The following is a 14657-nucleotide window of genomic DNA, read 5'->3' on the forward strand; positions in this document are numbered from 1 at the left end:
GAGGTAAAGCACTGTGGAAATACCACAAATCTCAGAAATCATTTAACGAGGCATCATCCAGATATCCCGCTAGCAAAAACGGCCGACACCAAGCAACGCTCACTCGAAAAGGCATTTGCAGTGAAGTTGGCATCCACTTCTCCACGTGCCCAAAAAATAACCCAGTCTGTCGCAACTTTCATATGTAAAGACATACGTCCGTACAGCGTTGTTGAAAATGATGGCTTCCAAAACCTCATTAGTACGCTAGAACCACGCTATGTTTTACCAACACGCAAACATTTGAGTGAAGTGGTAATCCCAAACATGTATGAAAAAGTGAAACACGATGTTACAGCCTCACTCAAGTCAGCAGAGAGAGTCGCTATAACCTGTGACAGCTGGACATCCAGAGCAACAGATAACTACCTGACTATCACCTCACACCATATTGACAAGGAGTGGAGACTCGTGTCTCATGTCTTACAGACAAGAACCACTGAAGCAAGCCACACAGCAGTTAATTTATCTGAAATTATGTTCAAAGCAATCGAAGAATGGGAGCTTACAAACAAAAATCCAGTCATCGTAACTGACAATGCTGCAAATATGGTGCGAGCTGTGGAAATAACGGACTGGTTGCACATTGGTTGTTTTGCCCACACACTCAATTTAGCTTCACAAGCAGGACTGAAAGTTCCAGCTGTTGCTCAGCTGCTTGGCCGAGTGAGACGCATAGCATCCTTTTTTCATCGCAGCACTGTTGCAAGTCGCAAGCTTAAAGAGAAGCAAAAGATACTGAATCTACCTGCCCATAAGCTGGTGACTGATGGGGTGACCAGATGGAACAGCACGTTGGAGATGCTGGAACGCTTCCTGGAGCAACAACCAGCAATCTCTGCAGCTCTACTCTCACCTGAAGTGAGGAGAAGTGACAGTAATCTCTGTAGTCTTACAGAGGCTGACATAACTGATGGAGAAGATATAGTGAAAGCTTTGAAGCTGCTGAAAGCAGCCACACTGGTTATGTCTGAAGAAAAGTCCCCGACCCTTTCCATCATTGCACCTTTGCATGCACAGCTGCTGGAGAAGATGATCAGTGTCTCTCACGACTCCTCACTGATTAAAGACCTCAAGACTGCTGTATATGACAACCTGAAGTCAAGGTATGTTTATGAATTGTGTGTATATGCAGTGAATGAGTGTAACTGTATGGATGCATGTATTACATGAAAATTCTTACTATAGTGAAAAAAATATAAAAATGTTAGTTATGCCCTCTTGTCGAGTAACAGGCCTTTTGATTTTATATCTATCTATCTATAGATGTTTATATATAAATTATGGAAACAAAGTTGTATATTAATGTTTCTGATCTTGCATGAGTGTATGTAACATGCACATGAATATCCAACATGATAAACTGAGTTAAATGTGCAAAATCTCTTTTCAAGATATGTGGCCCTAAAGGACAAGCTGTACATTGCATCAGCATTAGATCCTCGCTTTAAGGCCCTGCCATTCTTGTCCAAAGAGACCTGTAACAACACATTCTCTCAGTTGGTGTTGGAAGCAGCAGGTTTGGAGAACGTGGACACAGCTAATGTGAGTTACAGAAAGAAAAACAAAAAATTATTGTTTTTTTTGCACTACTCGAGTTAGAATATAAATAGTAATTTCTTTATTAATTAAGTTTTCATTTTTCTACAGCGACAGTCTGATGGTGACACATCTGAGGAAACTGTCCCTGACATCTCTCTTGGTGGTGTTGATGAAGTGGATTATGCCCCTCCAATTAAGAGGTCAAAGGACTCTGCATTAATTTTTCTCCTTGGGCCAGCCTACTCAACAAAAACCACAGCACCACAGAAAACACCAACTCAGAAGGCAAAGGAAGAAGTGAATCGATACAGGGACGTTGAGCCTGTTGCACTTTCTGAGGATCCTTTGATCTGGTGGAGGGACCATGAAAGGGAGTATCCTCTTTTGGCTGTACAAGCAAAGCAGTATCTTTCCATACCTGGGACCAGTGTTCCTTCTGAAAGAGTGTTTTCAACTGCTGGTGACATTGTTACTGCACAAAGGAGCTGCCTGACTCCACAACATGTAGACCAGCTTCTCTTCTTGCAGAAAAACCTTACAGTCTCAAAGAAGTGAGAGGGTAGTTATAAATGAGGCTAAATTGCATGAGTTTCACAGAGGTTTTACAATACTGTTCAGTATTTTTTCATTTTTTGAAGTATTTTAAAAGGCAGTTTTTCATTTTCTGATCGGTCAGTTTCTGTCAGTTCACTTGTACACGCTGTGTTATCCTGTGTGTCTCCAAAACACAATAGTGGATTTCAGAAAAGCTGTGTGAGACACTAACAGCAAAACTATTACTCTGAGGTTTTACTGATGTTTACAAAAGATATGTTCTATTTGCACTGCATCCCTGATCCACTTGAAATTTATGTATGAAAATAAATATATACTAATGTTAATTAAAAATTACATTATTGTAACTGCTTTAGTATCTGTTCTTAATTTTGAAATTTATATAATTCATTCACAAGGCTTAGAGGGTTCTTTTGACAGTACATATACAAGGTGAATTATCATAATTTTATATATATTATGGTTCATATAATAATATTTCGGACTGATTCAAAATCGGATTGGATTGGATTGAATCGAATCGAATCGAATCGAATCGAATTGTGGATCGAATCGATTCAGGACCTTGTGAATCGGAATTGAATCGATTCTAGAAATCAGTGACGATACCCAGCCCTAGTTGAGTCTAAGACCCAACCTGACATATAGACACAGACGAACAGGCGCACGCGGACACAAACATGCATTCCCACCCCATATGCACAACCAAATACTCGGCACTCACCCAACGTGTAGACAGACACAAATAGACACTTCTCAGACAGTCACACTCCCCAAACATACTCTATATCCCAGGTCCAGGTACCCCCGCCCCCAGAGGGGCAAGCTGCACCTAGACCCAGGAGATGTAACCCTTCTCTCTGGGGTGGAGGCAAGCGGACCACCTCCTTATCTGCAGTAGCAGGGAGGCCCCGCATCCCAGACCCCAATCTGACGGCCAGCACCTTCTCCCAGCCCCCCAGCCCTGACGGCTAACAGAACCGGTGTGAGTGAAGACCCCAAACCTCCCTACGCCCGCTCATATGTAGTGTTGCTGTGTGCTGTTCTAAAGTGCATTTAAAACACAGGTGAGCATGGTTCCTGCTTCCTATCAGAGAGCAGCACGGCTCCTCCTGAAAACCCTTAGTGTCTATATGCATTTAAAATTGAGGGTAGGGCACCAGCGCCAGAGGTGGGTTGGAATACACCGACCATCCTCTGGATGCTCTAAAACGTGCCCACCCCCAAGGCCCTATATGTATGTGTTATGTGAGAGTGTGAGTAATGTGGATGTCTAGGTTGCAGAATAAAATTGAGGCACAGGTGGCCAGAAGGGGACAGAGGGGGAGTGCCTCCCCTGCACCTTGGTGACATACCTGCACCCCAAGCCCTGCGTGTGTGTGTGGGTGTGGTAGAGCGGGAATAGGGAGGCAGCTGAGGATGGGGAGGGAAGAAAGGGAGGGGCAAGCAGCCCCTCCCTGGGGCCAGCTCCCCCGCTGAACCCAGTAGGCACCCACACACTCTGGAACCCACCAGGGCAAGGGGGCCCAGGCCCATCCGGACCGGGGCCCGCAGCAGCAGCATCGCCCAGCCCCACAGAGTCCGGGGCAGCCCACCTGACTCCACCCCAGAGAAAACTGCACCCACCCCATCCAATCATCCAATCATCTCCCAAACTACACAAGACAATAGACACCCAGGTTGAGTTCATTCTCCACCTCTCCTATATCTCTCCCCCCACCTGCAGAGTGAGCTCCTGTAGAGAGGAGACCACCTGCAAAGATATAACAACCTCCCCACCAGTTAGAGAGCCCCCTAGTTGGGCCGATGCACTAGAGGTCCCCTGCACTGGGGCTGAGCACCCACCCGCCCACAGCTCCGGCGACACAACAGCCAGGACCCAAGCCCCCAAGGCCCAGCCAGCACCCCAGACCGGGGGGCGGAGCACCCCCAGACCCCCAAGCCTCCACGCCACGTAAATATGATTTACTTTTAAGAAAACTGCCTGTCTAAGTTACTATTATTATAGAATATATCATGTTACTACCCTGTTGCCAATTAATCCAATTAGCTGCCAGCTGTTTTTTACAGTATCACTGACTTTTCAAGCTAGATGTGTTGCTATTAAATTTAAGACGAGTTGTTGTTTTTCATATAATGTTACGTTTTCTCAGTTCAAGCATTGTTGTATGTTTCCTGTGCTTTGTTATGCATAAAATCTGGGTTCATGAGTTTGGAAATCATTCAATTATTGCATTATGTGTATTTATTTATATAATCACATTTTTTCTGTCATTAAACTTCCTTGGAACTGGGGCTGTCTAGACAAATGTCTAGACAATGTTGTTTTGTAACTTCTGTTTTGTTTGACAAAAGGAATTTCATCATAGATTTTTTTTCAAAAGTTCTGCTTTTTACTTGAAAGTTTTATTAATTATTCTATGACAAGAAAAATGTAGTTCTCTTACTTATCATGTTCTCACATCTTAAATAACATTAAAAGTGAAATAACAAGCTATGAAATCAAAATTCAACATATTAAAAACAACTTCAGATATTCTGTCTGGTTCACTTTCATGAACAAATAAGGGAGTAGGCCTCATCTGGCCATGAAACTGCTTTTAAGGTAATTGTCCAATGAAATACGAACATGGGAGAAAATGGGAGACTGTGTATAAAAAGCAGCACGGTGGTTAGCACTGTTGCCGCACAGCAAGAAGGTCCTGAGTTCAATTCTAACATCAGGCCGGGGTCTTTCTGTGTGGAGTTTACATGTTCTCCCCGTGTTTGCGTGGGTTCCCTCCGGGTACTCCGGCTTCCTCCCACCGTCCAAAGACATGCAGCTTGTGGAACATTAGGTTAATTGGATAATCCAAATTGCCACTAGGTGTGAATGTGCGAATGAATGTGAGTGCGAATGGTTGTCTGTCCCTGTGTGTTGGCCCTACCCCTCCAGGGTGTACCCTGCCTCTCGCCCTATGACAGCTGGGATAGGCTCCAGCACCCCCCGCGACCCTGAAAAGGATAAGCGGAAGCGGATGGATGGATGGATGGATGGATGTGTATAAAAATGACTGTGACTGTGCTTTATCTCTTGAGTTAAAGCTGAAAGTCTGTACTTCAGTCACATGTTGATTTTTTGATGTACAATCCACTGTGGTAGCGTGCAGAGACAAAATGACAAGTGTTAAGTTTGTGTCTCTGTACCTACGCTTCATGTTGTCTCTTTTGCTCTTTTGTTTATAGTTTAGTGTGCTTAGGTTGTGTGCCTAGTTTTGCTTCCCTTGTCTCATCCTGCCTAATTAGGCCCAACTGTGTTTCCCTTCTGTCTCCTATTTTCTCATAACTCTGCTGTGTAATTTAGCCCTCTGTCATCACCTGCTTATTATCGTGTTGTACCCTTACGTTAGTGAGAGTACGACAAGCACATTATGTGTTTCCTCTATGCTCCTGGTTCAAAGTGTAACTTGTTCGTTTCTTAGTCTCTAGTCTCTTAGTTCTCTATTTCCAAGTTTAGTTTCCTTGTTTCCAGTTATTCTGTTCTGTTGCCTGTATTTTGGCATCTGAGTTTTCACAGCACAATAGAAACTGCCTCTTCTTGTTCATCCCTCTTTTTTCCAAGTCTTGCGTTTGGGTCTTTTATTGCAGTGAATCATGACACTTTCAGCTCCTGTGCAGAGCTGGTTTTTAAATTTAAATTTGTCTCTTGCCACATCTGCAAGGACAGAAACACCAAATTAAAAGACGCGCTTGCACTTCAGTGACCCCTCATTGATAATGAACTACACATTAAAGTAGCAAAGTCCAATATTTATGTGCTAAAACCAATTACGGCCGTTTGGCAGCTTAAGTTAAAATTTATGGTTAAGTTTTCCACTGGTGATTTTTTTAGCAGACTTTGTTTTGTTGTTGTTGTTGTTGTTTTCCTGAGTTTGTTTAAAATGTTCAGGCTAAAAAACAGTCTAATTATTGTTAACTGTTCACAAAGTTACATGAACAGTACTCTGTACAACTTACATAAATAATTTAAAGTGTTAATATTTGCTGTCAAATACCTAAGCAGCACAAACACTAGTTATGACACCTATGTTGGTGACCATGATGCAGCAGCAGATTGAGCCAGGACTGGAAACTTTTTCCATCATCTCATCTTTGCAGATCTCCATTTAAAAAGCACCAATTACTCAAAGATAAATATTAGCCTGGATAATCTGATAGTATATAAGGTTTTTTTGAAGTAACAGGTAATGTCAGCTGTCAGCAGAACTGAAGAGCTGAAAAACATGTAAGAGTAAAACTTCAGATCCTGATGTGTGTGAGGACATGGAAGGATTAGCTGTATTTCAGATTTGAGAGACACACTTTATATTTCATAGCTTGTGATGATTCTGTTCTCTTTGTTATTACAGAAGCTGGTCTCAGATTCAGACCTCAGGACTATCCGGTGACAACAGTAACTGCAGCTGTTTTACTGATAAAGTTAAAGACAAACAGTCAAAGTGATTAAGCATCCATGTAACTGTGACTATATATCAGCAATAGTAGTTCAAACAGTATCTCAGTTTGATGTTTCAGAAAGCTGCTGATCTCAGATCTTCACGGCTTGTTTTAAATACTTCATGCCTGTGGAGATGGCCACAGGCATGAAGAAGACACAATGTTCTCGCTAGCAGCATTAAATAAAACTTTATTTAGGTCAAAGGTCTTCACATGTATGTTGAACTAAAAACTATAATCTGGAATTATTTCACACGTTTTTTTGCCAATAGTGTGTTATTTACCATAACGTAATTCAGAGTAATTCATACCAGAATAACCAGAGAGGATAATATATATTGAATATATATCTTTCTGCAGGACTGAATCCTCTGAGGATTATCTGAGTACTTCTGAAATTACAAAGAGGATAGGTCTCTATCATGCTGTTCATGAAATCTTGGGTTATTCATCTTCTGGGGCAGGTCTACAGTGGAGCTTTGACGAGTTCCCAGTAAGGGAGTTGGTGGTGAAGATCTTGAGTCCTGTGTGATGCCTGCAATAAACTTCAGGCTTTCCTGATGTTTCTGAAACGATGCCTCTCTCAATGGGTCAACATGACAGCTGTGATGAAAGAAAGGGAGGAAGTTTCTCCAAACCTCTAGACTCAAGAATCCCAGCTTGGTCTTAATGGTCTCCCTCACTAGTTTTCCCACATAGTGGATATAGCTGTTGGTAATCAGAATACTTTATTGATCCCTAGGGGAAATTATTTTGGTTACAGTGCTCCAGTATAAACAGTAACACAGACAGACAATACACTAAGTAAGGAATAGCACAATATATACAATGTATGCATGCATATATGTATACAGATTTAAGTCACTTATTGATAAATAGCTGAATAAGAAAGAAGAGCATGTGCAAAATGGGTGTAGCTATTGCAGTATACAGTGTGTTAGGTGGATGAGTTGTAGAGGGAGATGGCCACAGGCAGGAATGATTTCCTGTGTTGTTCAGTGGTGCTTTTTGGTAATCTCAGTCTCTCACTGAACATGCTCCTGTGACTGACCAGCATGTCGTGGAGTGGGTGGAAGGTATTATCCCAAATTGTCTTTAACTTGGACAACATCCGCCTCTCCGACACCACCTTAAGGGAGTCCAGCTCCATCCCCACAACATTACTGGCCTTACGGATCAGTTTATTGAGTCTGTTGGCATCGGCGATGATTCTGCTCACACCACGTGACAAAGGAGTCGACCACAGCCCGGTACTCTGTCTCATCATCCCTGCTGATGCATCCAACCACCGCAGAGTCATCAGAAAACTTCTGAAGATGGCAGGTCTCTGTGCAGTGGCTGAAGTTTGTGGTGTAGAGGGTGAAGAGGAAGGGGGAGAAGACAGTCCCTTGTGGTGCCCCTGTGTTGCTGATTACCTTGTCAGACACACACTGTGGGAGACGTACATATTGTGGTCTTCCTGTCAGGTAATCAACAATCCAGGACACCAGAGAAGCATCCACCTGCATCGCTGTTAACTCCCAGGAGGATCGGCCTGATGGTGTTGAAAGCACTGGAAAAGTCAAAAAACATGACCCTCACAGTGCTCTCCGGCTGGTCCAGATGGGTATAGGCATGATTGAGGTGTCAGGACTCTCACAAGAGACAACAGCGCTATGTGAAGAGAGAGGGAGGTACAGTGGTGTTGTTCTGGATTCCAGGCTGACTACAGGTGAGGTTTTTTGGGGGAGGGGGGGAGGGGGGGAGAGCAGTCACTGCAGTTTCGAATCTGTTGAAGAACAAATTCAACTCATTAGCTCTATTCTCACCTCCCTTACCTCCCCTGCTGTTGGTTGGCCTGAATCCAGTGATGGTCTTCATGCCATTCAAAACCTCTCTCATGCTGCTTTGCTGGAGTTTCCACTCCAGCTTCCTCCTGTAATTGTCCTTAGCCTCTCTGATCTTGTCCTTCAGTAACACCTGAACCCTTCTCACCTCTTTACCTTAGTCACCCACAACGTGTTATTTGGGAAACAATGAACAGTCTGAGCTGGAACAATGGAGTCTGTGCAGAAAGTTATGTTGTCCGTGATACACTCAGTAAGCCCATTGATGTCCTCGGCGTGAGGCTCACAGAGTATCTCCCAGTCGGTCACCTCAAAACAGCCCTGTAGTTCCACCAAGGCCTCCTCTGACCACCTCCTAATGCTCCTCGTGGTGACAGGTTCCCTCCTCACCATTGGCACATAGTAGGGGGTGAGGTGAATCAGGTTGTGATCTGACCTTCCAAGTGGGGGGAGGGAGGAGGAGCTGTATGCATCCTTAGCATTAGCATACAGTAAGTCTAAGATTCTCTCCCCCCTGGTGGGACAGTCCACATATTGTTTAAATGCTGGTAATGTATTGTCCAATGTAACATGGTTGAAGTCACCCGAGATCAGAATGAAGGCACTTGGGTGCTGAGTGGGTAGTGTCACATGCAGCTCTGGGGTTAGCCGAGGGAGGAACATAAAAAGCCAGCAAGATGATATGAGTAAATTCCCTGGGCAAATAATACGGCCCGAGTCCAACAGCACACAGTTCAATGTCCGGGCAACAAAACCTTTCTTTTATTGTATTGTATAACAAAGACAGCAAGCCCACCTCCTTTCTTCTTACCACTACTGATGCTGTCCTTGTCTGCCCGAACAGTATGGAAGTCTTCCAAGGATGTGTTATCATTGGGAATGTCCTGGTGCATCCATGATTTAGTGAAAAACATAATACTACACTCCCGGTCTTCTCTCTGGCTCCGTACAAGCGCTGAGAGCTCATCAATTTTATTTATTAATGATCGCACATTTCCCGTTACGATAGATGGCAGACATGGTTTAAGATAAGATAAGATAAAACTTTATTAATCCCTCGGGTGGGTTCCTCTGGGAAATTCGGTTTCCAAAGGCACAGCACCGACAGAAGTTACAGAGTGTGAGCAGAATATTATATATATACAAACACACACACATATATAAATACAGAGACCTATATAAATAAAATATACAAAGGGGATAAATAAAATAAATAGGAATAAAAATAAAAATAAAGTACAAGTGAATTGCACATTTAAAGTATTGAGGTCTATTGCACCGTTGACTATTAACAAAAGTATTGCACAAAAGGTATTGCACATTGAAGTGAAGAGGCACTACAGCTTAGTTGTTCCCCCCTCCTTTGTCCTCCTGTTTCCCCTCCCTCTCCCCTCCAGAGTGGAGTTAAACAGTCTGATGGCGTGTGAGACAAAGGAGTTTTTAAGTCTGTTGGTTCTTGTCTTTGGGAGAAGCAACCTGTCACTGAACAGACTCTTCTGGTTGTTTGTGGCCATTTGCAGAGGATGCCCAGCATTGTCCATAATGTCCAGCAGTTTTTTTAGTGTCCTTTTCTCTGCCACTGACACCAGAGTGTCCAGCTTCATGCCGACCACAGAGCCACAGAGCGACAGAGCGACAGAGCCTCCTTGCTTCGAGCCTCCGCTGTCTCTCCTTCTTTCTTCTCTTCTGTCCTTGACCTCTGCATCCCCAATGTGTTTTTCTCCTAATTTCAGCTGGCACGTCTGCAGGTCTGGCCAGCGAGACTAAACAGTCCTTGCAGTATGTAGGTGTTGTCCCGTTCCTCGACAAAAGTAGCACTTCTGCGGCCACCAGCAGAACAGAAACTCTCTCAATCCACTTGATTGAGGGAAAGATAATAAACAGATAAAAGTACAAGTAAGGAACAAAAGCTAAACTAATGAGAAAAAGCAGGACTAACTGTAACAGGCTACATGCTGGTTGGCGCATGCACACTATTATACTATAGTATAATAGACCTTACTACTATAATAATGTGGACTCTATTAAATGAGAAGAATAAATTACACATCTATGAAACCTGCAGCTACTGTCTTTATTTACATTTGTAAGTATTTATAGTCCATGTTACCGGGCTGTAGAGTTCTCTGTTAGTGTAATGGATTTACCATTTACAAAAGGTCTGGTACAAACTCTTAAATTATCTTATCTCCTTTCTTTAAAGATTTGTCAGTACTTATTGTCTTCTGTTTTTTCACAGAGACACCATGAAGCTCCTGGTTGTGGCTGCACTTCTTTGTGGATCGATGTTTCTGACCACTGCTTGTGAGTATTGCCATATAATGTAAAGTATGTAAATATATGTCAGTATGTACGTGTTTAAATAATCAGCCACCATCTATTGTTTTGCTGTGTTCATTTCTGACACGTGAAGACGTCAGCAGTGGTGCAGGAGGTTTAATTCCAACTGGTCAGTGGACATTTCCATATTTTCACCAGAGTTAATCACATTTATAAAGAAAATAAAATCAATTGTGTCATGCATGATGCGACTCTCAGTTTAGAATGTAGAGAACACATTTTAAGGAATGAAAGAAAAACAAAAATGCATTTTAAAATTTATATTTATATATCACAGAGTGAGAGAGAGAGAGAGAGAGAGAGAGAGAGAGAGAGAGATTGTGAAATTTAACTTTGACGTAGAAATAGTGTCCAAAGAAAACGAAAATAAAAACAGTCACAAGCCAATTTAAAGACCTTTTAGATACATTAAAGTTGTTCATTGAGTATAAATTGTATAACTAAAAAGACCATATTGGTTTCTCACAGCTGTCTAAGTCTGAACACAAGTTAAATACCAGAAATGTCAACCTCATATCAGCCCTTCTGGCTACTAAAATGTTGAAAGTTGAAATCCAAAGCTGACCATACTTTGCCATCATGTCCCCTCAGCTTTAGAATGACTAGAGATAAGACTTGCAGAATCAGCTGCTAAAACACATCTGCATTGACTTGTATTTAAGTGATCATGTTTTGTTCTGTTCAGTTCTCTTTGTAAATATACTAATAATCATAAAATCAATAACAATTTTTAATGAAACTTTGTGTTTTGAAATTTTACTGCCTATTACTTGAAATGATTAATATGATGAAAATGATTAATAATCAATAAAAAAAAGATTACAGCATTGATATAATTACAATATATAATTGTGAGGTAGTCAAAGTGCCCTGTATATTGTCGATCACTTAAATATGTAATATTTAATTGTCAAGCTGGTATTTGTATGGTTGTTTTTTTTTTCTTCTATATTGTACATGTCATAATAAAAAATCAAACAGTACAATATCAGCTGGAGATACATACATACATACAGCTATTTATTTGTTCCCAGCAAAGAGTTACCGGTTCAACATGTCCTCTGGTTGTCCTTATGGTTGGACTCATTTCAATCAACGCTGCTTTGTCTACATTCCACGATCCATGAGTTGGGCTCAAGCTGAGGTAAGTTTCTCTTATTTGTATTGTCTTCAAAACTTGATTAAAACACATCTAGCCTCGTTGTGACTTTAAAAACCTCTCTCTGTCACTCTTCACTGAAGAGAAACTGCTTGTCCATGGGCGCAAACCTTGCATCTGTGCACAGCAGCAGCGAGTACCATCACATTCTGAAGCTGACTGGTGATCATGGCTACAAAGAAACTTGGATAGGAGGAACTGATGCATCTGAGGTACTTTTTTAAATCATCACGTTATGTTTCTGTTTCTCTTAACCCTTTAAGACCTACCATAGAACCAAGTACGCCAGAGCTTATCTTTATATTTTTACATGCTGTAGTCCCATTTTTGGGAGCATTTCAAGTTGCTATACATCAATACAACCATTATAGCCCAAATTTTAATAATATGTATGCATTACATCTATAGTAACTTCATAAATTAAAAAAAAAAATTGCAATAAAGTCCACAAAAAATAAAATACTTTTTGTTTTGTTTTTACACATATTTCATTTTATCTCTCAAAACTGTAAATACAAAATAGTTGCACAAAATAGTTTCCAACCACAGGAAATTAGTTTTGAGTGTCTTTATAGTTTTATTTTTGAGATTATTATTTTTTTTATATACTGCAGGGAAATACTAATAATAATGATAAATAAATAGTATAATGCAAATTAGCAAAGAAAACAGCATGTGCATCAAACTAAACTATTTCCAGCACTGAAATTTTAGTTCTAAGAATCCCAGAAACTATACAGAAAAGCATAAAGTCAAACATAACATAACATTAAAAACACCAGCATGGGTTTATAAAGGTCGTTAAGGGAAAACCAAACTAAGTTTCCCACGAAATATGACGTCACTTCCGGTTTTAGCAGGTAATGGCGGACATGCGACAGTTCGCACCAATGTCTATTCTAACATAGGAAGTGTTACGAACAGCTGATCAGATCAGCAAAGCGTGTTTCTGGAATATTATGTTTTTTTTGTTTTTTTACTGCAAGTGCTTTTTATGCAATTTTTGCAAAGCCATATGGGAAAGGAAACTGTGACCTAGAACAAGCTGAATGCATAAGATTTAAGTACAACTTCTCCGGTTTGCTATGCAAAAAAATAAATAATAAAAATAATAATGTGCTAACTTATGTGGTTGCAGTTCTGCAGGTATTTAAAAACAGATACACAAAACGAAGCATCCCTGCTCCGATAGGTCTCAAAGGGTTAATGATGACACATTACCATTATCTCAAAATGTAAAATCAATTGACATGAATCAATTAAAAGCAGCTTAAATTATATAATAAATAATATTTGAGATCCACCAGCTGCCTACATTGGTTATGTCAGTTAAATAAAGCTGATTTCACAAGACTTTGGCTAGGCATGATCTTTTGGCCTGCCCGAAATGATGCTATCAATTTCTGTCTTCTAGGAAAATGTTTGGCTGTGGAGTGATGGGACCCCTTTCAGCTATACACACTGGTGCCCCGGAGAGCCTAATAATGCAGGCAAGCAGGATTGTCTGCAGATGAATTATGGCGGTAATTCAAAGCACAATATTTAACATGATTGCCTAATTTCTGAATGATTTTTTTTAAAATGAATTTACTAGTGCCGTCAGTGTTAATCTTGTTAAAATGACATTAACGCCATTACCGTGGCTCACGCCGTGCATGGGCTGCATGGCATCAACCTGTCAGTGTGGTTGGTTCATTAACGCTTTGCAGCCGTGTGCAGCCCCTTGCATGGGGCGAGCTGTGTTAACTCGCTAAGGGCGATTTGCCGCGTAAATGACGGTATGGCGTTAACGTCATTTTAACACGAATAACGTTGACAGCACTAGAATTTACTGATTTCTGGTTTTGAAATTTGCAGTTTCCAAGTGTTGGGATGATATGCAGTGTTACACAGATCGGCCATCTGTCTGTGCCAAGAAAATATCAAAACACCAGGGCTGAGACTGAAGCATAAATTTTCCAGTAAAACACAAACCGATGTATAATAGTGTTTGTGTTATGCTTGCTTCTACTTCTTTTCCTAGTTACATTTTTCCTTTCTTGGTACCAATCTAAACATCAAAATGACAAATCAGCAAAAGCTGCATTGTCTTTTAGGCCTTGTGTCTTTAACAAGAGCAGACTGATTGTGTTACCACAGCATTGATCCTACAAAACTGTTGCTTCTTTGTTTTTTCTTGTTTTGCAACATTAAAGCTTTAAGTGAAGCATCTGTCTGTGTTACATCTCTTGTGTCAAGGCATATATATATTCAGCAGTCATAATATACATATATTAAAATTAGGGAATTAAATATGTATCTGCACTTGCTGGTGTTAATAATATGTCCTTCTAGTCCAAGACTTTGGACAGTTAGAAAACAATATGTTGTCATGGGCATTACAATTTGATCCCCCCCTTTTGTTTTGTTTTTTTACTACTGTGTGGCTTCTATTAATAATATTCCAAATACAATAGCCACTTTTTAGATGTCTCTGTACAGTTGAAGTAAGGGGAAACAAATATGAGTCTCTTATTTCCCCTTACTCCTGTGGGTGGTTTTTATCCTTCAAGCTTGGGTTCTCTACCAAAGGCCTGGGAGCTTCAGACAGTGTTGCCAACTTAGTGACTTTGTCGCTATATTTAGCGAGTTTTCAGACCCCCTAGCAACTTTTTTTCTAAAGAAAAGTCGCTAAAAAAAGACGTGAAAGCGCATATCGCTTTTACTCTCAACAAGCAGCG

At 41.0% G+C, this 14657-nt stretch overlaps 2 protein-coding genes across 2 annotated transcripts; both read left to right on the forward strand.

Annotated features, from left to right (window-relative positions):
* The first annotated feature begins 625 nt into the window (after positions 1 to 625).
* Positions 626 to 2184, forward strand: LOC146523006 (E3 SUMO-protein ligase ZBED1-like). Its single transcript, XM_085143167.1, has 3 exons — positions 626 to 1145; positions 1434 to 1584; positions 1690 to 2184. Exons 1-3 carry the CDS (start codon positions 841 to 843, stop codon positions 2134 to 2136), a joined length of 903 nt encoding a protein of 300 aa, XP_084999293.1. The 5' UTR covers positions 626 to 840; the 3' UTR covers positions 2137 to 2184.
* An 8524-nt stretch (positions 2185 to 10708) lies between these two features.
* Positions 10709 to 14148, forward strand: LOC146523007 (ladderlectin-like). The gene is made up of 6 exons (XM_085142878.1): positions 10709 to 10742; positions 10852 to 10887; positions 11813 to 11922; positions 12021 to 12149; positions 13352 to 13460; positions 13795 to 14148. The coding sequence occupies exons 1-6, from the start codon at positions 10724 to 10726 to the stop codon at positions 13875 to 13877; spliced, it is 486 nt and encodes a 161-aa protein (XP_084999004.1). The 5' UTR covers positions 10709 to 10723; the 3' UTR covers positions 13878 to 14148.
* Positions 14149 to 14657: the final 509 nt, after the last annotated feature.

Source organism: Neolamprologus multifasciatus, chromosome 3 (genome assembly GCF_963576455.1).
Source record: "Neolamprologus multifasciatus chromosome 3, fNeoMul1.2, whole genome shotgun sequence".
Classification (NCBI taxonomy): domain Eukaryota; kingdom Metazoa; phylum Chordata; class Actinopteri; order Cichliformes; family Cichlidae; genus Neolamprologus; species Neolamprologus multifasciatus.

What these genes read in the sequence shown, in the direction of transcription:
- LOC146523006 (XM_085143167.1), top strand. Translation starts at nt 841, where the DNA reads ATGCTGGAACGCTTCCTGGAGCAACAACCAGCAATCTCTGCAGCTCTA. An exon ending in TATGACAACCTGAAGTCAAG is followed by an intron (nt 1,146 to 1,433) that starts GTATGTTTATGA and finishes TCTCTTTTCAAG; the next exon opens with ATATGTGGCCCTAAAGGACA. An exon ending in AGAACGTGGACACAGCTAAT is followed by an intron (nt 1,585 to 1,689) that starts GTGAGTTACAGA and finishes ATTTTTCTACAG; the next exon opens with CGACAGTCTGATGGTGACAC.
- LOC146523007 (XM_085142878.1), top strand. An exon ending in AGGAGGTTTAATTCCAACTG is followed by an intron (nt 10,888 to 11,812) that starts GTCAGTGGACAT and finishes ATTTGTTCCCAG; the next exon opens with CAAAGAGTTACCGGTTCAAC. An exon ending in TGAGTTGGGCTCAAGCTGAG is followed by an intron (nt 11,923 to 12,020) that starts GTAAGTTTCTCT and finishes TCTTCACTGAAG; the next exon opens with AGAAACTGCTTGTCCATGGG.